This window comes from Aethalodelphis obliquidens, unplaced genomic scaffold, assembly GCF_003676395.1.
Source record: "Aethalodelphis obliquidens isolate GAN/ISIS:26980383/991018 unplaced genomic scaffold, ASM367639v1 scaffold2, whole genome shotgun sequence".
Classification (NCBI taxonomy): domain Eukaryota; kingdom Metazoa; phylum Chordata; class Mammalia; order Artiodactyla; family Delphinidae; genus Aethalodelphis; species Aethalodelphis obliquidens.
The window spans coordinates 14,101,750-14,127,359 of NW_020837946.1; the positions used below are offsets into that span (position 1 = coordinate 14,101,750).

Sequence of the window (25,610 nt, forward strand, 5' to 3'; positions counted from 1 at the left end):
TCTCAGGCCCCCTAATTCCTGGTTGCCACTAATATGTTCTCCATCTCTATAATTTTGTCATTTTAAAAATATTTTATAAATGGAATCATACAGTATGTAACCTTTTGGGTTTTTGGGGGGAGGGTTTGTTGTTGTTGTGTTTTGTTTTGTTTGGCGGTGCAGCAAGGCTTGTGGGGATCTTAGTTCCCTGACCAGGGATGGAACCTGGGCCCCGGCAGTGAGATCGCCAAGTCCTAACCGCTGGAACACCAGGGAATTCCCCAGTATGTTACCTTTGGGAACTGACCTTTTTCACTCAGCATAATTCCCTTGAGACCCATCCCAGTTGATACATATATGAATAGCTCATCCTTTCTTCTTGCTGAGTGTGTTCCGTGTATGCATGTGCTACGGTTTATTTAACCAGTCACTTGTTGAAGGACGTCTGGGTTGTTTCCAGTTTGGGGCTATTACAAATAAAGCTGCTACCAACATTGGTGCAGGTTTTCGTGTGAAGATGAGTTTCCATGTCTCTGAAATAAATGTCTAAGATTGCTGGATCGTATGGTTAAATGCATGGAAGAGACTGCCAAACTGTATCCTGGAGTGGCTGTACCATTTTACATTCCCACCAGCAATGTGTGAGTGATCCAGTTTCTCTGCATCTTCTCCAGCATTTGGTATCATCACTAGTTTTTATCTGAGCCGTTCCAGTAGGTGTGTATTGACAGCCAGTTGTGGTTTTAATTTGCATCTCCCTAATGGCTAATGATGTTGGACGTCTTTTCATGGGCATATTTGCCTTCCGTATGTTCTCTTCAATGAAATGTCAGTCTGTGTCTTTGGCCCATTTTCTGATCGACTTGTTTGGTGTTTTTTACTTTATGTTGTGAGAATTGTTTGTATATTCTAGATAGTGTATTAGCCTTGTGTCAGATATGTGGTTTGCAAATATTTTTTCCTAATCTGTAGCTTGTCTTCTCATCCTCTTTGCAGAGTCCTTTGTAGAGCAAATATTTTTAATTTTGAGGAGGTTGATTTATCAGTTTTACCTTTTTGGGGGTCAGACTTTTAGTATCAAGTCTAAGACAAAGTAGGGTTTTGATTCCTGCCTCGTCTAATGTGCAGTGTCTGATCATGAGAAAAAGGCAGTGGGGCAGGATGGACACTGGAGTGTGAAGGGTTGTTCTTCCAGCCTCTGTCTAGTTTGGACTCTGGTGTGTGTCCTGATGAGTTGTTGCTCAAGGTTATGGCCCCAGGGTAGACCTGGTCCTACAAAGACTGTAAGATGATGATGGTGTAAAGCAAAACTTTCAAAATCTCAGTTTCCAGAGCCATACGTGGTACCTTCTAACGCAAGGCCTTTTTGCACATGAGATCATCTGTCTGGAGCACTCTCCCTTGCCCCCGGCCCCCTCCTGCTTTGTCATATAAAGTTCTTCCTCCAAAGCTGGCCTACCAGGCCCTTCCTCAGAGCACCTCATCAACCCCTGCCTGCCCCCATCCCCCCAGGTGTGTCTCGGCTCCCTTTGTTGTAAATTCCACTTGCTGTCCTACCACTTGCAAGCAAATGTGTCAAAATGAATGTAAATATCCATTCAGTATTTGTGATGATTTCATTAAAGTCTGTTTCCCTCTAGACCAAGGTTTCTCAACCTCAACCCTATTGACCTTTTGGAGGTGACAGGTCCTTGTTGTGCACGGCTGTCCTGAGCCTCGTAGGGTGTTGAGCGGCATCCTTGGCCTCCATCCACTATATGCCAGGAGCACCCTCCCCCTATGCCCAGTTGTGACAACCGAAAACGTCTCCAGATGTTGCCGGATGTTCCCTGAGGGACAAACTGCCCAGGTGGAGAACCATGGCCCTAGACTCTGAGCTCTGGGAGAGTAGGCACCAGCCCCTTTGTCCATGTTCTCTCCCCAGCCCTGTGCCTGACACACTAGTGCTTCATTAATACTTGTGAAATAAATGAATGGACGAACAGTACCTGTTATCCCACAGTTCTTTACATGGCAACCTTGGAAAGACCACCTGATTCTTTCAAAAGAATCAAGCGGGTTTCATTGTGAATCTGAGCCCCAAATTTCCTCTCTTCAGAGTTGAGTACAGTTTCCTTTCCCTCTTCCCGTGCTGCCTGAAATAAAGATGCAGGAGTCTTCGAGTTCCTGCCTGATGAAAGCCCACATCCTCTGTTAACACTGCCAGCGCACCTCCATCATTCACAGGGCTGGGAGGCCTCCCACGATCTCTGAACATCCCTGCCGGCAGAAAGGGAACCTCCTGCAGGTGGCTTTTGGCAGGTAATTTGGCTCTGCTGGAGACGCAATTCAGCATTCGTCTGCTGAGTCTCCTTCCCTCTCTGGCCTCTGCTCCCTTTTCATGAGGAAAGGGAGGATAAGAGAGATTTGGGCTCGGTTTTGCTTAACTAAGCATGTAACTGAATATAATTAGTTCAGAAAGTTCCCAGGGAGTAAGTACAGTAGTCGTTAAGAATAACTTAGGGATGTGTGAGCATTTTAGGTTTTTCTCTGTACCTGGCAGTTTTGTTCCCTGAATGATAGAGCTGGCTTTGCTTTAGGGGGGAAAAAAAAGGGCTGCTGGGCATGGGGGAGCAGGCAGTGGGTGGGGAAGAGAGCCCGACGGGGGTAATGGCTGGGTATGCCAGCCTCGGCTCCCTACTGCTGCTTTATGTGAGGGGTCTCACTGGCGCTCAGAGGTGCCGCAGTAGAGGGAGGCGGGGACTGGTCCTCCCCACGCGCCGTGGAGGAACAGCTGGGCCTGCTGTAAACTCTTTCCCTGCCGATCCTTGCAGGAGGCTCTGCATGACGCAGGCATCCTCCACTCCAGCCGCAGAACGTCCGCGGGCCGTAGAAGAGCCTGATTTGATAAGGTGGGCTGACGGGCCACAGCTTTAACTACTGGTACCACAAACCTTCCCTTCTGGGATTCACAAAAGGGATGGGCTGGATCCCTTCCTCTCTCGTGGGTCAAAAGTTCCAGGGAGGGGGCTTCCCTGGTGGCGCAGTGGTTGAGAGTCCGCCTGCCGATGCAGGGGACACGGGTTCGTGCCCCGGTCCGGGAAGATCCCACATGCCGCGGAGCGGCTGGGCCCGTGAGCCATGGCCTCTGAGCCTGCGCGTCTGGAGCCTGTGCTCCGCAAAGGGAGAGGCCACAGCAGTGAGAGGCCCGCGTACCGCAAAAAAAAAAACACTGTGACGGTGTCAGCACAGTTGTTGCTTTGACAAGAAACGGTCTGTGACTTCAGACTGAATGCTCGATTCTAAGTTAAGGAAAGTCAGTTGTGACGCACTGGGGAAGAGTGGAAATGTGTGCTTTTTTGTGCTCTAGAAGAGCCTTCCTTATCCTCAGCACAACTAACGTTTGGGGCTGGATAATTCCTTGAGGTGGTGACCGTCTCCTGCGCTGTAGGATGTCTGGCAGCATCCCTGGCCTCAACCCGTGAGAAGCCAGTAGCACTCCATCCCAGGTGTGACAACCCAAAACACCTCCGGATGTTGCCAAATGTCTCTTGGGGGGCAGTGCCGCTCCCCCTTCCAGCTGGAACCACTGCAGTAGAGTAACAAGCTTTCTGTTCAATTCCTGTGCCCTGTAGAGCTGTGGTCACTTGTTTACTCCAAGTATTTGGTGATTTAAGCACAGGACAGAGAGGTAGAAAGAAGGCAGTGTTTCTTTACTTTTTCCTTGGTTGACCCTTTAAACTCCCGCACAAGAGTCAGCATGATATATTGACTAAAAGTGTTGGTTTTCAGACATCTCTTCACCTTGTATGATCTGGGCAGGTCATTTAATTGGGCCTCAGTTTTCATTATCTGTAAAATAAAAGTACTAATGCCTACTTCTTAACTTGAGGATACAGCTAGACATTGAATATATAAAGCTCCAGGTACAGTGTCTGGCATATGGTAGGCATTCCGTAAATGGTGGCTAGTATTCTTGTGCACTTAAGAATGTATTTTACAAGTTTTAAACAAATCGGATTTGTTTTTGAGTTAGCAATAGCAGTTGCTGCTGCTACCTAAAATAGTAATGGGAACAGTTAATTTCCATAGAATTACAGCTTATTTCAATAACATTATGGAGTTCCAACTATATAGTAGGTACTATGCTATATGCAGGGAATAAAAAAATTAACTGTAATCCCTGCCATTAAATATCTAATATGTAGATTTAGCCACATAAATGGGTCAAATCATGTTCATCAAAATACAGCCATCGCTTACTGAAAAAGCTCAACACGAAATGGTCCATGGGTTGTAATGGGGTGTAGCATTCATTTTAGTGTAGATAAAAGGATCCCACCATATTTCTCAACTCTCTCATTTTCCAATAAGTACCAATTTTTATTCAAGTTTTATGATCCTGTGATTCAACCACGGTGATTTAATTGTGTTCTGTAACCTTCTCTGCTCCCTCTTAGTACACATCTCAGCTGAGCTATCTGGAATATATTACCATATCTTTAAGTTTTCTTCAAGGATAATTTCCTAGCTTCTGAATGATACTGTGTTGGATGGATGTCATGAACTGTCCTTTACTGTTGGGTGTCGTAAGTTGTGCCCTCCCAGATGTAGTCCCTGAGTCAAGGATAAAGTGTAATTGATTCATTAAGGAAGTGCTCCCAGTGAAACAGTAAGGGAATGGAAGAAGTGGGAATTAGAAAGGGAAGCAGCCTATCAAGGGGCAATATCAGGGGAAGTCCTACCTCAGCCCAATCCCACGGGGAGCTCTAGAGAGTCTATTGCACCTTCGGGTGGTCTGTGCCACCTTGAGGCAAAGAAGCTGGGCTTTTGTACTCCTGACCAGTAGTCAGTGGCTGGTGACCTCCCGGATGGCAGAATGCTGTATGTAAACTCCCAGCCACTTAGAACCCACTAAGATCGTGGGCTTCAACTCACAATAGCAAGACTCTGAAAATAGCAGGTGCAAATGATTAGCAACAAAGCACACAGACGCTAGAGAAGTGCACAAAGCTGATGAGAGGTCACCCACAGTGTCCCTTCATTGGAAATTTAGGTTGCAGTGATCATTGTTACTGCGATTTATCTATTGCAAAGAAGATTGCAGTGATTTTGCTGCTAGAAATAACTCCACAGTGAACATTTTTAGACTCAAATCTTTCTTTTCATTATTACCTTAGAATTGAGAGATAGAAGGAGTATTACTTTTCCAATAGGTATATACATTTTAAAGAACATGCATATGAAAAATTGCCTTCCAGAAATATTTTTATCAATTTACACTTCCAGCACTTACTGTTCATTTTCTTTTTTAGCAACAGTCTAGAGAGCATTGATTTCTCACCTATGAACTGAAGACCTGTAGACAACATCAGAGTTATTCTCAGGGATCAGAAAAGTCATGTTCCTGGTCTAGCTTTGAGTAGAGACTGAATAAATGATATCTCAAAATACGATTGTTTTGAAATGTATCAAGATGCTGTTATGTATAGATAAAAAGCATTTGCATTTTATTAGTGTTTATGAATTCACGGTAGCATTTCATCATGTATTTTCACCAGTACTAAAAATATAACTAGTCATGAAGCATCTGTAGTACATTTTTTTAGGTCTCAAAAAGGTGCTACCTTGTTTTAAAGATTGAGAACTACGAGCCAATATCACTAAGATGTCTTAGGACATGTCTTGACTATTGATTAGAAAATCACCCATCTAAACTGTTTTGTCTTAAAGATTTGTCAGTAAGAAAGTCTATACGACTTGGCACCATACATATAAAGCAGATTTAATGACCAAGTCAACAGACTAAAAAGCACATCTCAGAACCATTAAAGGTTTTTTGGAACATACCTACCTACCTCCACCCCCGCCATAATAGAACCCCTTCTTTCTCTTATAGGGGTAAGGGAACACACCAGCATTGTCTTATTCTGTGTTTTAAATAGTCTAAAGAAATTAGAAAGACACAGACAGGGCTGTATCAAGGTGGAAGTATTGTTTGACCTGTTTTCTTAGCTCGATCCTTGAGGCTTTCTAAACAGCTGTTGAAGTAAAAATCAGAGACTGTTTTGGGTCTTGAGCATCGAGGAAGACAAGGGTGACACTTACTGAGCCCCTACGCTGAGCCAGATACTGTGCTAGTTCCTGTCTGCCTTTCTGTTGTGAATATGGAATTCCCATGACCACCCTTGAAATTTGATTTCTAATACAGTAAAGGAGAAAGCTGAGGTTGATAAAGGGCGTGACTTGCCTTGGTTAGTAGGTGGGAAAATTGGGATTTGAACCTCACATGAATTTCCCCTGACACTTAGAGGAAAATAGAATAAATGACCCATAATCTTGTATTTTAAAAGATGGACAACTCTCAATTTAAAAAAGACCATAAAAAAAAAAGATGGACAACTAACAAAGCCCCAGTTGCCTTCTTCCTCCTAACCTTACCCTTTCACCTCAAAAGAGGTTTCAGGGCTTCCCTGGTGGCGCAATGGTTGAGAGTCCGCCTGCCGATGCAGGGGACACGGGTTCGTGCCCCAGTCTGGGAAGATCCCACATGCCGCGCAGCGGCTGGGCCCGTGAGCCGTGGCCGCTGAGCCTGCGCGTCCGGAGCCTGTGCTCCGCAACGGGAGAGGCCACAACAGTGAGAGGCCCACGTACAGCAAAAAAAAAAAAAAAAGATTTCAGAATGAATGGTATGTGGATGAAAGACACTTGGATGTTAGTTAGAGTGTACTTATATCTCTTTGTTGAAGGAACCTTTTAGACATTGTTGCTATATATTTCAGTAGCTGAACATTTCTTTCCTGGGTATTTTTAGGTTCCTTTCTGGCAAAATTAATTAGTGTCATAGATCAAGCATATACTTTGAAGTCTGATAAAAATGTAAGAAAAAAGTCCAAAGAGGTCTCTAAGTCTCTCTCCAGTAACCTGAAAGAAGACATTTTAGAACCACCAAGCTACTGTCACTTTGATCAGTTGGCATTTCCTGTTTGTTCTCTTAAGTCTTAGGAATGCTAAGTCATTCAGATAATACTCTGTACACTTCCCAAGGGTATCAAGAGGCCCTTTAGTTTTGCTTGTTCATCTTATTTTCTGGCTTAAGAGAATGTGGTAGATATTTGGAAATGAGGACAGGTTCTGGTGGATGTAGTTCAGTAATGTCTGCAGAGGTTAGAGGGACTAGAGTCCTTCTCTCTCCATTATAGGACCAGACCTGAGGCTTAATCACAGTTATTTGTTCATTAGCAACTGCAGTCACTTTGCAGATACAGCCTTCACTTCCATAGGTCAACTCCTGAAGGCCTCCAGAATGCCTATTGCCAAACACCCTTAACAGTTAGGCCTTTGCCTGTTGGCAGAGTGTTGGTGAGAAACATTTGGCCTGACTGCTGGGCAGCACAGTCCTGCTCAAGGCCACCTAGAAGTCTCAGTTTGGCAGCCTTTCCTTCATATTTACTTCTTTGGGAAGCTCTGTCAAGAAAGCTGTTGGGAGAGGCCATGATTCTAATATAATCTGATGTGCTATTTTTTCTCCTCCTCCTGTAGCCTCCTCCTGTAGCCCCCCCGCACCCCCGAAGAACTGGTTAATCCAGAGGTAGATTAATAAAGGATCTTAGTTTCCAAGAACCAGGATCCTAGGAACACAGAGACCAGAAGGATATCAACAGTTTCCCAGGGCCTGAGAACATGTCAGCTTTCATTGACGGGAGGCAACTGGTTGTCACACCTTGCCCCCCACCAAGATAAACTGGGGTTCTCTCCTTGTCATGCTGTGGGCCAGTTGTTCATTCCAGGAGCTTGCATTGTTAGGACCTCACTCAGGATGGGGTTGATCCAGGAGACTCATTACCTTCACATGAAGGTGATTCATTGTGATTATCCTAGCCCAACTTTTAATGCCCAGCTCACTCCCCCACATTATCATTATCTAGTGTGCCTCCCCTGTGCCATACAGGCCTGGGAGGCAAACCAATTCACAGGGTAGCAGTCTATCTTCCATAACTTGAATTTCAGTGTTCGACTATAGTCCAGAGAGGGATGTTAAGTGGATTTTGGATTTTTCTACGTGTCTGTTGCCCAGTATCCCCACAGTTAACTTAGGGTTTATTTGGTCATGACACTCAGATTGTGGTCTCTAAATACTGTCTCCCACTGAAAGGAACCAGAGTTCCCTAGAGAAGTGTCTGATTCCAACTGGGTATGCAAAATGAGCCTGGAACATCTTGCCAAACCAGAAACAAGGAAGCTATTGAGACTACAGGGTCACATGAAAGGTTCAGGAGCCAACCTGAAGAGGCTTGTTCTGAGCATCAATAAAAGTAGTAACATTTTAGTAGATCAAAACCCTTAAAATATGTTGAAAAACATGAGTTTGTAATTATACTAAGCAAACAAACAGAGAAACCCCCTCTGGTCAACACTAAGAATTCTGGGTAACCGAGTCATTATTTGGAGAATGATACAGGGAATGGATCTTGCCTTTGCTATACAAACTGAACCTCAAGACAACCAAATCGTTGGTTATGGGAAATTTCTTTTTATAGAAATATTCCAGCCAGTAAATGGAGAAAGAAAGGATTACAAAAGCACCATTTGGCAAGCCATAATAAAACAATACACTTAGGCAATGATCATGAGTAACTGCTAACATCACAAAAAAGAGACAGACAGCCGCTGTTTCCTGATTCCAGACCCCTGGGCAGTACCTCTGTGAAATACTCTTGCAAAAAAGAAATTTGAATCTGATCAGCCTCTAGAGCAGAAGTTGGCAAACTTCCTGTGAAGGGCCAGGTAGTAAATGTTTCCTGGCTTTGCAGCCAACTGGGCAGCTGTCTGTTCAACTCGCTGTAGGAGCCTGAATGCAGCCAGAGACAAAACAAAAAGTGTGGCCAGATCTGGCCCAGGAGTTTGCAGACTGCTGTTCTAGGTCTAACTACCAGTTTACAGGAAGTAAGGAAGACAGATGAGCCTGTTAAACAGCATCACATGAGTGCAATTAGCAAAATCTAGACTGGGAAACTCTGTAGGACAAATAAGCTGGTTTCTTCAGTTAAAAATAAAGCAACTAGGGGAAGATTTTTTAAAAGACAAGAGACATATCAACCAGTTACAATGTTTGGAGCTTATTTAGATCCTGATTCAAATAAACTGTAAAATAAAAGGCAATCAGGAAAATTTGGACACTGACTAGATATTTAACATAATAAAGAGTTATTAATTTTTGAATGGGATAATGATATTATGTGTGTGTGTATTCCTTAGGTTTCGAGTATATACTGAAAATATTTTGAATTATATGCTATCTAGAATTTGCTTCAAAATAATCTTTGATTCTGAAAGAAATAAAATAAGCCACAAGTTGATAATTATTTTTTCTGGATGTTGGGTATTGAGGGGTTTTCTTGCATATATTTGAAATCTTTTATGACATAAAAAGTTTTAATATGTACATTTTACAAAATATATCACTTTAAACTTTTTTTTTTTTTTTTTGCGTTACGTGGGCCTCTCACTGTTGTGGCCTCTCCCGTTGCGGAGCACAGGCTCCGCATGCGCAGGCTCAGCGGCCATGGCTCACAGGCCCAGCCGCTCCACGGCATGTGGGATCTTCCCAGACCGGGGCACGAACCCGTGTCTCCTGCATCGGCAGGCGGACTCTCAACCACTGAGCCACCAGGGAAGCCCTAAACATTTTTTAGAGAAGAAGAAGGGATGGAGTATTTTCTGTTAGGCACCCCTGGGTCCTCCTAAAACTGGTGGGAATTATCTGGCTAAGAGTTGGCGCCAGAAGAGTCTTTCCGGTGTTTTTTCCCCCAAAAACTGTTTTCATACATCTTATTTGTCATTCTAAATAGACTCGACAGATATCATATTATTTATCATTTGAGCTGACAGATATCACATTATTTATCATTTGCTCATGTGTTCTATGTAACAGACATTTTGTTTTGTAAAAAAAGAATTTATAAGGTTGAAAATAAGCTTCATCTTTTGTGACCAACTATACTAGGCTCCCATTGTTTAATCGATGAGCGTTTGTTCAGTGCAGGAGTCTGGCCACAAGTGCTTTTCACAGCCTGGGGAGGTAATGTGAGTGATGGCAACTGGTGGGGAGCAGAGGGGGCATGTAGGAAAGCAGGTGCCCACCTCCTGGGGCAGTTGCTATGCAGGATGTCTGCCATGGGAATGAGGGCCCTGTGTTACCAGAACACCCATTCATTTTCCTTTTTCCTGAGAAGAACTCTAAATCTAGATTGTATGTGACATTGTCTAACTTTTAGTTGCTTAAAATATTTCTACAATGCCTTGTCTTCCAAACCAAACACTTGCACAGCTGGATTAGACCTCTGATTTAGCGTCTGCCCAATGGCAGGGCCCTAAATGAGAGCCTGTGGGCACCAGGATTCTAAAGTGCCCTGGCCCTGCTTTCTGTGAGCTTCCAGTCTAGTTGGGAGGAAAAAAAACATACTTGAAAAACAAAATGAGAGGTGTAGATAGGAAATGCTATGGGAATTCAGAGAAGGGGGTGGCTAACCCCATCTGGAGAAATTAGGGAAAGCTTCCTACAGGCCACAGAAGGAGTTGGGGGAAGCCCTGGTGTTCTAGGTGGAGAGCCAGGGAGAGAAGCAATGTCATGGACATGGGCAAGAGCAAGGCCCAGCAACAGGAAACCAACCCTTTGGGAGGAGAGTCAGTGGCCCTCCACAGCCCACCCATGAAGGATGTTTCAAGACAAGATTGTGTTCTGTACAATCAGGTGAAAATAGGCAGCAAACAGTGGAAAGCATGGCACTGAAACTCAGCTGAGGATCTGAGCAGCAGATCAGAGTATCATCTGTCTAGAAGTGATGGTTGAAGTCATGGGGCCTGTAGAGAGTGTGTTTCTTTAATGCTTGCCATTGGCAGGTGGTACATTTATATAGGTGGTAGGGATGCTCTCTGAGTCTGGCATTTCAAAACTACCAACCCATTGTTTATAACACTAAATCTTACTTAAAGCTCAAAGCAGCACCCAAATACTTCAAAAACATTCCCCACACTGGAAAGGAAAGGTTTGGAGTAAGAAAAACTAGAAGTCCATGGGGGAGGAGAAGCCCACATATGGAAGGATATGCCTGTGGTAATGGCTTTATTTATAGGTATATGGTCTCCCTCCAAGGATGGCCTAAAGTAGAGACTTTTTCACTGTTAAGAAAAGATTATTCAAGAAATTGAAATATTATATAGATTATGATTGTCCATATTAATGCTATGTAATACATTTGAGCAACATCTTTATTCCTTCCCTTATTTGAAAGTTTAAAGTGTAATTTCTCTTAAAAAATAAAACAGGATGTTATCATGTTCTTCCCATAATGAGAATCTCTTCGTTCTAGAGAATAAGCATTTCAAAGCCTGATAACTCCAACAGTTATATCATGTAAAAGACTATCTATTTGGACAGGAATATGTGTTAATATTAGGAACGTTATCAGCCTATAATAATGTATGGATTAATACCCACTTTCCTGGCTACTGAACTTTGAAGAGAAGTGAAAGCTTAGTCTTGGACATGTACGCAAGCCAGGTGAGTTTAGACCACTGAGCATTTAGCTTAGGAAACTGAGACCAAGAAGAAGTTATGCCCAGAACATAAATCAAAAATAGCTCTGATGATTCATTTGGAGATTGGTTCAAGATGGTGGAATGTAAGGACGTGCACTCACTCCCTCTTGCGAGAGCACCAGAATCACAACTAACTGCTGAACAATCATTGACAGGAAGACACTGGAACTCAGCAAAAAACGTTCCCCACATCCGAAGACAAAGGAGAAGCTGCAATGAGACGGTAGGAGGGGCGCAAGCACAATAAAATCAAATCCCATAACTGCTGGGTGGGTGACTCACAAACTGCAGAACAATTATACCACAGAAGTTCACGCACTGGAGTGAAGGTTGTGAGCCCCACCTGGGGGTCCGGCAACGGGAGGAGGAATTCCCAGAGAATCAGACTTGAAGGCTAGCGGGATTTGATTGCAGGACTTTGATAGGACTGGGGGAAACAGAGATGACACTCCTGGAGGGCACACAAAAAGTAGTGTGCACATCAGGACCCAGGGGAAGGAGCAGTGACCCCATAGGAGACTGAACTAGACCTACCTACCAGTGTTGGAGGGTCTCCTGCAGAGGTGGGGGGCAGCTGTGGCTCACCGCAGGGACGAGGACATGGGCAGCAGAAGTCCTGGGAAGTACTCCTTGGCATGAGCCCTCCCAGAGTCCACCATTAGCCCCACCAAAGAGCCTGTAGCCTCCAGTGTTGGGTTGCCTCAGGCCAAACAACCAACAGGGAAGGAACTCAGCTCCACCCATCAGCAGACAAGCAGATTAAAATTTTACTGAGCTATGCCCACCAGAGCAATACCCAGCTCTGCCCAACACCATTCCCTCCCATCAGGAAGCTTGCACAAGATAGCCTCATCCACCAGAGGGCAGACAGCAGAAACAAGAAGAAATACAGTCCTGCAGGCTGTGGAATGAAAACAACATTTACAGAAAGATAGACAAAATAAAAAGGCAGAGGACTATGTGCCAGATAAAGGAACAAGATAAAACCCCAGAAAAACAACTAAATGAAGTGGAGATAGGCAACCTTCCAGAAAAAGAATTCAGAATAATGATAGTGAAGATGATCCAGGACCTCAGAAAAAGAATGGAGGCAAAGATCGAGAAGATGCAAGAAATGTTTAACAAAGACCTAGAAGACTTAAAGAACAAACACCTAGAATAATAAAAGAACAAAGAAACAGAGATGAACCATACAATAACTGAAATGAAAAATACATGAGAAGGAATCAATAGCAGAGTAACTGAGGCAGAAGAACAGATAAGTGACCTGGAAGACAGAATGGTGGAATTCACTGCCATGGAACAGAATAAAGAAAAAAGAATGAAAAGAAAAGAAGACAACCTAAGAGATGGTCTGGGACAACATTAAACACACCACCATTTGCATTATAGGGGTCCCAGAAGAAGAGAGAGAAAGAACCCGAGAAAATATTTGAAGAGATTATAGTCGAAAACTTCCTTAACATTGGAAAGGAAGTAGCCACCAAAGTCCAGGAAGTGCAGAGTCCCAGGCAGGATAAACCCAAGGAGAAACACGCCGAGACACACAGTAATCAAATTGACAAAAACTAAAGACAAAGAAAAATTATTAAAAGCAACAAGGGAAAAATGACAAATAACATACAAGGGAACTCCCATAAGGTTAACAGCTGATTTCTCAGCAGAAACTCTACAAGACAGAAGGGAGTGGCATGATATACTTAGAGTGATGAAAGGGAAGAAACTACAACTGAGATTACTCTACCCAGCAAGGATGTCATTCAGATTTGACATAGAAATCAAAAGCTTTATAGACAAGCAGAATCTAAGAGAATTCAGTACCACCAAACCAGCTCTACAACAAATGCTAAAGGAACTTCTCTAAGTGGGAAACACAAGAGAAGAAAAGGACCTACAGAAACAAGCCCCAAACAATTAAGAAAATGGTAATAGGAACATACATATCAATAATTACCTTAAATGTGAATGGATTAAATGCTCCAACCAAAAGACTCAGGCTCACCGAATGGATACAAAAACAAGAGCCATATATATGCTGTCTACAGGAGACCCACTTCAGACCAAGGGACAAATACAGACTGAAAGTGAGGGGATGGAAAAAGATATTCCATGCAAACAGAAATCAAAAGAAAGCTGGAGTAGCAATACTCATATCAATAAAATAGACTTTAAAATAAAGAATGTTACAACAGAAGGAAGGACACTACATAATGATCAAGGGAACAATCCAAGAAGAAGATATAACAATTATAAATGTATATGTATATATGCACCCAACATAGGAGCACCTCAATACATAAGGCAAATGCTAACAGCTATAAAAGAGGAAATCAACAGTAAGACAGTAATACTGGGGGACTGTAACACCTCACTTACACCAATGGACAGATCATTCAGACAGAAAATTAATAAGGAAACACAAGCTTTAAATGACACAATAGACCAGATAGATTCAATTGATATTTATAGGACATTCCATCTGAAAACAGCAGATTACACTTTCTTCTCAAGTGCACATGGAACATTCTCCAGGATAGACCACATCTTGGGTCACAAATCAAGCCTTGGTAAATTTAAGAAAATTGAAATCATATCAAGCATCTTTTCAGACCACAACACTATGAGATTAGAAATAAGTTACAGGGAAAAAAAATGTATAAAACACAAATACATGGAGACTAAACATACATTACTAAATAACCAAAAGATCACTGAAGAAATCAAACAGGAAATCAAAAAATACCTGGAGACGAATGACAACGAAAATATGACAATCCAAAACCTATAGGATGCAGCAAAAGCAGTTCTAAGAGGCAACTTTATAGCAATACAATCCTACCTCAAGAAACAAGAAAAATCTCAAATAAACAATCTAACCTTACACCTAAAGGAACTAGAGAAAGAAGAACAAACAAAACCCAAAGTTAGTAGAAGGAAATAAATCATAAATATCAGAGCAGAAATAAATGAAATAGAAACAAAGAAAACAATAAAAGATCAATATAACTAAAAGCTCGTTCTTTGAGAAGGTAAACAAAATTGATAAACCTTTAAAACCAGACTCATCACAAAAAAGAGGGAGAGGACTAAAATCAATAAAATGAGAAATGAAAAGGGAGAAGTTACAACGGACACCGCAGAAATACAAAGCATCCTAAGAGACTACAGCAAGCAACTCTATGCCAATAAAATGGACAACCTGAAAGAAATGGACAAATTCTTAGAACGGTATAACTTTCCAAGACTGAACCAGGAAGAAACAGAAAACATGAACAGACCAATCACAAGTAATGAAATTGAAACTGTGATTAAAAATCTTCCCACAAACAAAAGTCCAGGATCAGATGGCTTCACAGGTGAATACTGTCAAACATTTAGAGAAAAGCTAACACCCATCCTTCTCAAACTCTTCCAAAAAATTGCAGAGGAAGGAACACTCCCAAACTCATTCTATAAGGCCACCATCACCCTGATACCAAAACCAGAAAAAGACACTGCCAAAAAAGAAAATTATAGACCATTATCACTGATGAATATAGTTGCAAAATTCCTCAACAAAATACTAGCAAACAGAATCCAACAACACATTAAAAGGATCATACACCATGATCAAGTGGGGTTTATCCCAGGGATGCGAGGATTCTTCAATATATGCAAATCAATCAATGTGATACACCACATTAACAAACTGAAGAATAAAAACCATATGATCATCTCAATAGATGCAGAAAAAGCTTTGGACAACATTCGACACCCATTTATGATAAAAACTCTCCAGAAAGTGGGCATAGAGGGAACCTACCTTAACATAATAAAGGTTATATATGACAAACAAAGGAAACTATAAACAAGATGAAAAGACAACCCTCAGAAAATATTTGCAAACAAATCAAGGACAAAGGATTAATCTCCAAAATATATAAACAGCTCATGCAGCTCAATATTAAAAAAACAAACAACCCAATCAAAAAATGGGCAGAAGACCTAAATAGATATTTCTCCAAAGAAGACATACAGATGGCCAAGAGGCACATGAAAAGCTGTTCAACATCACTAATTATTAGAGAAATGCAAATCAAAACTACAGTGAGGTATCACCTCACACCAGTTAGAATGGGCACCATCAGAAAATCTACAAACAACAAATGCTGGAGAGGGTGTGGAGAAAAGGGAACCCTCTTGCACTGTTGGTGGGAATGTAAATTGATACAGCCACTATGGAGAACAGTATGGGGGTTCCTTAAAAAACTAAAAATAGAATTACCAGACTTCCCTGGTGATGCAGTGGTTAAGAATCCGCCTGCCAATGCAGGGGACACGTAACCACAACTACTGAGCCTGCGCTCTAGAGCCCACGAGCCACAACTACTGAGCCCATGTGCCACAACTACTGAAGCCCGTGTGCCTAGAGCCCTTGCTCTGCAACAAGAGAAGCCACTGCAATGAGAAGCCCGTGCACCACAACGAGAAGTAGCCCCCACTCACCACAACTAGAGAAAGCCCGTGTGTAGCAACGAAGACCCAATGGAGCCGAAAATAAATAAATAAACAAATAATTTTAAAAAGTAAATAAATAAGATAAAAATAGAATTACCATATGACCCAGCAATCCCACTACTGGGCATATACCCAGAGAAAGCCATAATTCAAAAAGACACATGCACCCCGATGTTCGTTGCAGCACTATTTACAATAGCCAGGTCATGGAAACAACCTAAATGCCCATCGACAGATGAATGGATAAAGAAGATATGGTACATATATACAACGGAATATTACTCAGTCATAAAAAGAACAAAATTAGGTCATTTGCAGAGATGTGGATGGACCTAGAGACTGTTATACAGAGTGACGTAATTCAGAAAGAGAAAAAGAAATATCGTATATTAACACATATATGTGGAGTCTAGAAAAATGGTACAGACTAACCGTTTTGCAGGGCAGAAGTTGAGACACCGATGTAGAGAACAAACATATGGACACCAAGGGGGGAAAGCCACGGGGGGCGGGGGTGGGATGAACTGGGAGATTGGGATTGACATGTATACACTAATATGTATAAAATAGACAACTAATAAGAACCTGCTGTATAACTAAATAAATAAATAAAATTCAAAAAAATTTAAAGAAAGAAAAACTGCTCTGATTCCGAGTTCTGCACAGCCCCTGACACTGTCCCAATGCACTGTTATGAAACTACACACAGACATCTCACAAAAACTTCCTAAATTCAAGGAGCTAAGAAAAATACCCCTGGCAGCCTTCCCCCACTTTATAATGAAACTGTTCTTTTAGCAAAAAATTCACAACCAAGAAAAATTCTGCTAAATAAGGTGGGTATTTATTTGGGAGACCGTCTTTGCTGATTTCCAAGACCTTGGAACTTAGCTTTCTCTCGTTACTGTTGTTTTCTGCCCGTTTTACAATCTTCTACATAAGTCTATAGTATGTGGGTGAATCAACTTTAAGCTATCAGAGGCAAAACCAATATGATGTCCATTATGAATATGCAGATTCAAATATTTATTCAAACATTTGCTGATCCAGGAGGATTTCTTTGGGAAGCTTGGGGAGAATAGCTAATGGCATACTGAAGGCAGATGCCAGAAGCCATCGTAATGCAAGAGTCAACAGTTCAGAGTGATGAAGTTGGTGCCAGTCACCGAATTTGGCCATTTGTAACAAAGAAGGTACAAATTGTTTTATACTTATGATGCCTTGGTAGTATATTAAATGTTAAAGAGGAAGTTTAGTTCCAGAAAGAAAGAAGCAGGGGAGCGGACACAATGTCTAATTTTTAGACCAAATGAGTAGAACTTCCATTCAGGATTTGGAAGCGCTCCATTATCCAACAGGCTGAAAGTAACTCAGGGGATTGTCGTGGTATTAGAGACAGTCCAAGGTGCCAAAGTCAAAACAGGCCACTCTGGCCATAGGAGAGCCCCAAGTGGGAGTGTATGTAGGTCACTTACATGTTTTGAATTTAGACAGGCTGCGTTTATGCAATCATTTTACAATTAAGCGCTGGATAAGTTCTGAATGTTCTAAATTTTTTATAATGTGCTTTTTTCCCAACATATAAGAAAATTGCACCATCACCTTGAACGATGGCCTTAATGGTTCACCTTGGGGCCCTGAGTGTTCGGTAGGGCGCTGGCGGGGAACTCTGCCTCTGCTGACAGGCCTCTTCCCACCCCAGTGAATTTCACTCTGCTTGAGAAGTGTTTGGAGCTAAGAGTGCCGGAGGCTCAGGACTAAATTAGTCACGCTCAGTAAACATTATTTTGATGCAGTGAAAAAGAATGAACAAAAATAGAAAGTGTATCAGCCATCAGGTTTGATCCCACACATATTTACTGAACATCTACTTGGGTGGGAAGAAGGACAAGTACGTAGAGAGGAAGACAAGGGAACACACGTGCCCGTTTTGCCTGATGCTGTCCTGGTGCCCTTTCTTTCCCTGGAGCACATGGACGTTATTTCCCCTCGCTCCAGGTCTCCTCTCTAAAAGGCTCCCCTCTTTCTTGTTCTCTGCAGACACCCCCAACTTCCCCCATGTAAATGCACATAACAGGAGGACAAATTGTTTCCTGGGGAAACTTGTGCTGATCAGGAGCTTGGGTCTATAAGGGAGGAACCAAATTAGCCACATCTCAAATTCTGCTTTTGTTTTACCAGCTGCCGCTTCTAAGTTCTTATTTAATGAAAGTATTTGCTTTTCCATAAACACATGTAAATTTCCTACCTCTTGCTTCTCACAACCAAAGAAAGCTCAGTAAGTGGTAATCAAGGAAGAAAGCATATTTCAAAAAAATCACTGTAATTGAGAATATCAGTGTAAACAACGCCATCTTCACAGCTGATGAATTTGCCAATTGTTCTGCCGTCTTGTAGATTTAAGGGTGTCACTTAAATTTATTTTCATTAACAATTCATTAATTAAGAAAGTTATATATATGGTAAGAAAAAGAAAGTGTGTAGTTATAAGATAATCACAGCAACCCAAGGGATTCACTCCCTTATTTCAAACTCTCCAGTGCCTTCTTTTTTTTTTTTTCTTAATTTATTTGATCGCACTGGGTCTTAGTTGCAGCTCACCAGCTCCTCAGTTGCGGCACATGGACTCCTTAGTTTTCATTCGCGGGCTCCTTAGTTGCGGCTCACCAGCTCCTTAGTTGCGGCATGCAGCCTCCTGAGTTGTGGCATGTGAACTCTTAGTTGGGGCATGCATCTGGGATCTAGTTCCCTGACCAGGGATCGAACCCTGGCCCCCTGCATTGGGAGCGTGGAGTATTAACCACTGTGCCGGAGGGGAGCTCCCTCCAGTGGTTTCTCGTGACCCCTAGAATGAAATGCAAGAGCCATACCTGGTGTGACAAGCCCTTCAGGATCTGGCCCCTTTTTCTTCTTCACCTCCTCCCCAACCTCTCCCCTTCATGTCCCTTACATCGCTCCAACAATCCACCTTTGTTCCCACCTCAGGGGCTTTGCCCTGCCGTCCTTCTGCTTGGCACATCCTTCCCCCCTTTCTCGTCACTCAGCTCTCAGCACGCGTGTCCCTCTGCAGAGGTGGCCTCCCTGCCTGTCCTGTCCCATGCTCCCCCACTCCATTCACTCACATCACCGTGTCTTATTGCTGTGGCCTGATCCCTCTCTGAAATGACTTTATTGCCTCCTGGTTTATTTTCTGTCTCCCCTCTAGAATATAAACTCCAGGAGGGCAGGGGTCTTGGCCATCTTACTTACATTTCTATGCTCAGCACTTAGACAAGTGCCTGGCACACAGTAGGCTCTCAGTAAATATTGGTGTGATTGGATGAAGTGCGGTAACAAGGATGGAATGATTAGAATTGTGTCTGGCACAGAGTTGGGACCAGCAAGTGGAAGTTTCCTTCCTCTCGCTCTGCATCCCCCTAACAAAATATATATAAAGGAAAACAATCTAAGCTACACTGTTGTGTCTTGAATATATTAAAGATATTCAGTTACACTGAGTATAGTAAATCGTATCTAGCTGAGTATTCATTAAATGTAGAATGTAAATATTTTCTTGATTTCATTTTTCAGGTTGTCCTTGCCAGAAGGAACCATGAATTGGCATTTTCCCTTTTTCCTCGTGGCCACCGTGACATTGCCCTCTGTGTGCTCCCAGTTCAACCCCCTGTCTCTGGAGGAACTAGGCTCGGACACAGGAATCCAGGTGTTCAATCAGATTGTCAAGTCCCGGCCTCATGACAACATCGTCATTTCCCCCCACGGGATTGCGTCCGTCCTGGGGATGCTTCAGCTGGGAGCCGACGGCAGGACCAAGAAGCAGCTCACCACAGTGATGAGATACGGCGTGAATGGTGCGTGCGCCTGGGCCTGGCTGGCGGGACTTGCAGGAGTCCCAGTCTGGAGGGCCCCTGGCTTGGTCTTTGCTTACCACACAGAGGAGCAGAGCAGCTGGGAGGGGTCTTGCTGGTGCCCCCTGGGCTTGAGGGCCAGTCTCCTCTAAGGCACAGTGGCAATGCTAGGAGTTAGGAGAGCTGGGTTCTGGTCTCCGTTCGGTAGCTTGAATGCCCCTGTTTTCTCATCTCTAACAAGAAAACTTCCCGTCTGCCCCCCCTATGTTGCACAGTGCTCAGAATGCATCATGGCTGTGAACGTACTTTTAAATCCGTAATCTGGGGAGGTGGGTGGGTGTGACCATGGAGGGCAGCCCAGGGCAGCCTTCTGCGTCTCAGTTGAGGTGGCAGACACACGAATCTCCATGGGGGGTAAAATTGCATAGAGCCACATACACACGCACGCACACGCGCACACATACGTATGTAAAACAAGTGAATGAGCTCTGGGGACTGTACCAGTGGCAGTTTTCTCGTTGTGGATCTGTACTACCATCATGCAGGAGACTGGGTGAAAAGTGGAAATACACGGGACCACCTTGTATATTGTTTTGCAACTTCCCATGATTCTATCATTATTTCAAAATAAAAAGCTATAAAGGAAGTTTGTTTAAAAGTAAGGCCCAGGGCTTCCCTGGTGGCTCAGTGGTTAAGAATCCTCCTGCCAATGCAGGGGACACGGGTTCGAGCCCTGGTCTGGGAAGATCTCACATGCTGCAGAGCAACTAAGCCCATGAGCCACAACTACTGAGCCCGTGTGCCACAAGTACTGAGCCTGCGCTCTAGAGCCCATGAGCCACAACTACTGAAGCCCACGTGCCTGGAGCCCGCACTCCACAACAAGAGAAGCCCCCGCTCGCCACAACTAGAGAAAGCCTGCGCACAGCAAGGAAGCCCCGACACAGCCAAAAATAATAAATAAATTAATTAATTAAATTAAAAAAAAAAAAGTAAGGTCCAATAGGAATGGTTTTCTTTTCTTGAAAGAAAGCCCCATTTTAATTACCTGTTTAAGCTTAAGAGCTTGCATCTCCTAGTTCTGTCACTCAGCTTTAGCTCAGGTTTCTCACCCGAGTCCCCTTCCACTGCCCCCTCCACAGTCCTGGGCATGGGCCAGCGCCAGCCTTGGAGGCCTTCCTTGGCACCAGCCTGTGCCGTGACCTTGACAAGTCACATCTGACATCCAGGTTTTAGTTGCTCTATTGGGGAAGCAAGGACGTTCTCCCACCCACGTTCCTCCAGTCCCACTGGCCATAAAGTTCTAGGAATCTTGACCACATTGACGCCTTTGCTGGGAGAGGAGGAGAGATGGGGGTGTGCGTACTTCAGGGCTCCCCTCTGCGCCCCAGTTCGATCCTTCTCAGAGTAACCCCCGGGGGCTGCAAACACGAGATGCCCACCCGCCCCGCTCTGTTTACACGGCATTAAACTTTTGCATGAGTTTGCAGTTTGCTTACCTGTTGGAAGCACTGGGGGACTAAATATTTGGAACACACCGTTATGCCCTTGCTTGGAAGCCCACAGAACTCTTGGTGGTTTATAACTTCATAGTGAATCACCCACAGGGCTCCTGGCCTCTCCCAGCGCCATCCGGGCCCTGTCGGCCAGCACCATTCCCAAAGAGCAACTGGATTGTCGTCGTTTGTCTTCCCGCTGAACCACATTCATTTTCACTAGTGTTTCTAAAGTTTTGACAATATTGGTCTGTTGGCCACTCCCCCCAACCCCCATCTCTTCTTCCTCCCAAATCACTAGCAGTCGAGTTGTGGAATGACTTCAGTTCACATGACAGACTCATCGGGGGAGCCCGGGTGGGTTTTCAGGCCCTGGTTTGGGCTCAGCCTCTGAGAACTCAAGACAGCGGCACTCTGGTTGAGGGCAGAGGCAGGACAGTCTGGGGCACAGGGGGAGGATCTGCCCTGATCTTTTCTGGGCAGGAGACTGGGGAGCGTGGAGGAGCTGAAAGGGACAAGTGCCGAGATTGGGCTGTGAAGTCTGCTGGTCCCTTCATTGTATAACGTGCCTGCCCACTCCTGCTGGGCCTGCCCCCACAGAACCCGTGAGGGGCTCAGTCTCCAGAGGCCTCACAAAGGGCCAAACCGTGGGGCTCTTACCTGCCATCATTTAAGAAGGACAGGTCAGCTCTCCAGGGGACCGTCAAGGTGACTCTGCCAGTTGTTTTAGGACAGTGTCATTTTGAAAGGACCCCAAGCGAGTAAGACAGGTCTGTAATTCGAGCTCTCTGTAGGAACACATTTCATCCTTTACAACTTATTTCCTTCTTTTCCATGCTCTGAAACTAAATGGAGCGTGTATGAATGGCCTGTGTAAAATAAAGCTTACGTTGCCATAAAACGGATTCCCTTACTTTGTGAGCTTCGCATCAAGTAAAAATCACCTTGTTCTTGGATGGTGGCACGTGGCCATTTTTTATAGTCTTTCTGATGCTCAACTTTATACCTTTTTCTCCCCAAAATAGAGAAAAATCGTGTTGTTAAATCTTTGGCAAGAAAGGAAATAGCGCTTAAGATTGTTAAGAGAGAGAGACGGCATTAGGAAGAGTCCTTTGGTTTATTTCCCCACGGCTACATAACTGAAGAGCTTTCCAGTCTCCCTATTGACCTGGTGCCAGGAAAGTCTTCCAGGAGAGCCAGGTCTACTTGGGGAAGCTGTGGAGAAGGCCTGGAAGATGCCTGCTTTGAGGCCAGAAGCGCAATTGATCTTTAGGGGCTATTAATAGTTATACTTCATTCTACGCCCTCCCTTTTCTTAACAGAAGGCCACTGAGAAAGCAGATGACTTAGTCTCTTGCTACTCGTACTAGTTTTGTTTCTACTGTTCTTATTTGCCATAATATAGAAGATATTAAAAAAAATAATAACCTTCCTACATTCTTGCGGAAATATTGCTGCATTTTCTCTTTTCTCCTTCAGGAGTGGGTAAAGTATTAAAGAAGATCAACAAAGCCATCGTCTCCAAGAAGAATAAAGATATTGTGACGGTGGCCAATGCCGTGTTTGTGAAGAATGGCTTTAAGATGGAAGTGCCTTTCGTCACGAGGAACAAAGACGTGTTTCAGTGTGAAGTCCGGAACGCGAACTTCGAAGACCCCGCCTCCGCCTGCGACTCCATCAACGTGTGGGTTAGGAACGAGACCAGGGGTGAGTGGCCACGGTTCCCGGGAATGAGCGGGCGTGGTTTTCCACTTTGTGAATGAAAGCGTGAGTTGGGCTTTGAGACCCTCATTGGGGCCGGCGTGTCCGGTGGCCCTTCTGTTGTGAAAGGCCTGGACCCACTGACTGCTCCGCCCTTTCTCTCTCAGAGCCCCACGGCTCAGTCCGCCTTCCTACCCTTTTCCTGCCGCCATCACCTGTGCCCCTGGGGACTTGTCTCCCTGTGGCTCTCGGGCCGCAGGGCGGAATACCGCTCTGCAGACTCTCTTCTTTCTTCGCAGCATCTCATCTCCAGAGCCCCTGCCCACAGGCCCTTGTCTGTTTCGAAGGTTTTAGTGCTCATTCCTTCCTACTTCTGTATCCACATTCCCTTTGCCCAGAATGTGCTTCTCAGCCTTTAAGATTCGGGATTGAGCTCTCCCCACGCCTTCCTTGCCTCTTTCTTTTTACATTGAAGTATAATTGATGTACAATATTATATAAGGTACAGGTGTACAGTGCAGTGATTCACAATTTTTAAAGGTTATACTCCATTTATAGTTATTATAGAATGCTGGCTCTATTCCCTGTGTTGTACAATACATTCTTGTAGCTTGTTTTATACCTAATCGTTTGTTCCTCTTAACCCCCTGCCCTTGTGATGCCCCTCGCCCTTCCCTCTCCCCTCCCCTTCCTCACCTCTTGCTTCTGTTGTCCCAGGAAGTAGGTGGCTCCCCCGGTTATGATGGGCATATGCTTATCCACGACTGCACCCTTCGTTAGAGCACATCCACACGATGTGATTACTTGTGTACGTGCATCTCTCCCTCCACGAAACTGAAGAAATGTCTAACATCGGTGTTTTTAGCCTGTTCATTTGTAAACTTCAGGTTCAGGCGGAAACATTCAGAGGGAGAGGTAGGTCCAGAACATCGGAGGAAAGTTAAGGCTAGAAATAGAGATTTGGGAACCGTTTTTCACCGAAGGGGAGAGTTAAAGTCACAAGAGTGGAAGCAAAAGAGACTCAATACGGAGAGTAAGCCCAAAGACAAAACTTGGGGGAACTCTGGCCTTTCGGGTCATGTCTCTCAAAGCGTGGTTCCTGGGGCGTGTGTTTAGAATGCAAATCTCTGAGGAATTCCTTGGTGGTCCAGTGGTTATGTCTAGGCACTTTCACTGCTGAGGGCCCACGTTCAATCCCTGGTCAGGGAACTAAGATCCCAAGCAGAAAAAAAAAAAAAGGAATGCAGATCTCTGGACCCCAATCTACTGAGGCAGGGACCTAGCATTCTGCACTAAAGTAAGTCCTCCCCCGGTCTCCCTCCAGACTTGTAGATGTGAATATTTGCAAACCATGTGAGGGGCTAGAGAAGAGCCAGATGGGGAATGCTCTGGAGGGTGGAGGAGAGCCAGCGTGTGGTTTTGGTAAACCTGTGACATCCCTTTTCAACAGGATCCTGCACGGTGCAACCTGGGCTCCCTTCCTGAAACCACGAAATGATCAGGCGGACTGAGCCGTGGGGCTCTGAGAGAGAAAGGGTGGAGCAGTCAGTGGGTCCAGGCCTTTCACAACAGAAATGCAGGAGACCAGCAAATGGGAGGGGGCTGGTGGGCTCTTCTGAGCCTGTAGGGCTAAGAACAGAGGTGGGAAGCTGATGGCCCTCAGATGCTGGTAGCTGTATGATGTGATGTGTCAGCGCCCACCCAGCCTTCTTCTTTGCTGTGTCCTGGGAGTAGTAAGTCCCTCAGGATGCCACCCGACCATTTCAAACCACTTGAACACACACTGACTCAATGCATTTCTCACAGCAACCGGGGAAGGGAAAGCGATGAGGCTAGAAAAGTGATTTTCAACCCTGCAGACCTAACTCCCTCTGTTAAACAAAGATTTTCACTCTGTTTACTCTCTTGAAATGAAACTCGTAGCTCATATAACCTATGCACATGTACACAAATTTAAAAAAAAATTAATATAATGCCAAACTGTAATACCAGGAAAAACAAAAGTTATTTATAGCTGTAGTTCAGTAGGTAAACCCTTGGGTACAGCCACCCCTGAATACGTAACAGTCAGATTCTTAGAATAAGAATTGACATTCACATTGACTGTGAATTGACAGCCACAAAAGCAGACCAAGACAAGCACACTGCACTGGCGACACAAAAACCACGGGCTGTGTTACCATCGTTGAGGCAGTTTTTTATAAAATGCTGCAAAACTCTTGGTAAATTTCCGAGCAAAACAAGTACAGACTCTATTTGGTTTGCGTGGTAGTCACATTCCTGACAAATTCAGCATACATTAAAAGTATGCAAAAGAAAAGATACTTTGTGTTTACACCGGAAAAAGAATAAGGTTCTGGGCTCAGATGACAAGGAGCAGGTTTCTCAAGAACGTGACTGTGCAGCGGCGTGTTTGAAAGCAGGATAATTCATCGTTTGGGCTGTTTTGAACACTGCAGGATGTGTAGCATCTCTGGCCACTGTCTTTGCAACCAGAAACACTCCCACA

General features: G+C 44.1%; 1 protein-coding gene across 4 annotated transcripts in view; it reads left to right on the forward strand.

Annotated features, from left to right (window-relative positions):
• The window catches only part of SERPINE2 (serpin family E member 2), a 72,513-nt gene that overhangs the window by 26,776 nt on the left and 20,127 nt on the right, over positions 1 to 25,610 (forward strand). For 3 of the 4 annotated variants that reach the window (XM_027120021.1, XM_027120030.1, XM_027120003.1), the window contains exons 2-3: positions 19,627 to 19,907; positions 22,880 to 23,107. In XM_027120021.1, coding sequence (XP_026975822.1) covers positions 19,649 to 19,907; positions 22,880 to 23,107 — 487 coding nt within the window. In that variant the 5' untranslated portion in view covers positions 19,627 to 19,648. Of the gene's footprint in view, positions 1 to 2,261; positions 2,281 to 19,626; positions 19,908 to 22,879; positions 23,108 to 25,610 lie in introns of those variants that run through there. The other variant, XM_027120013.1, reaches the window with a different exon arrangement.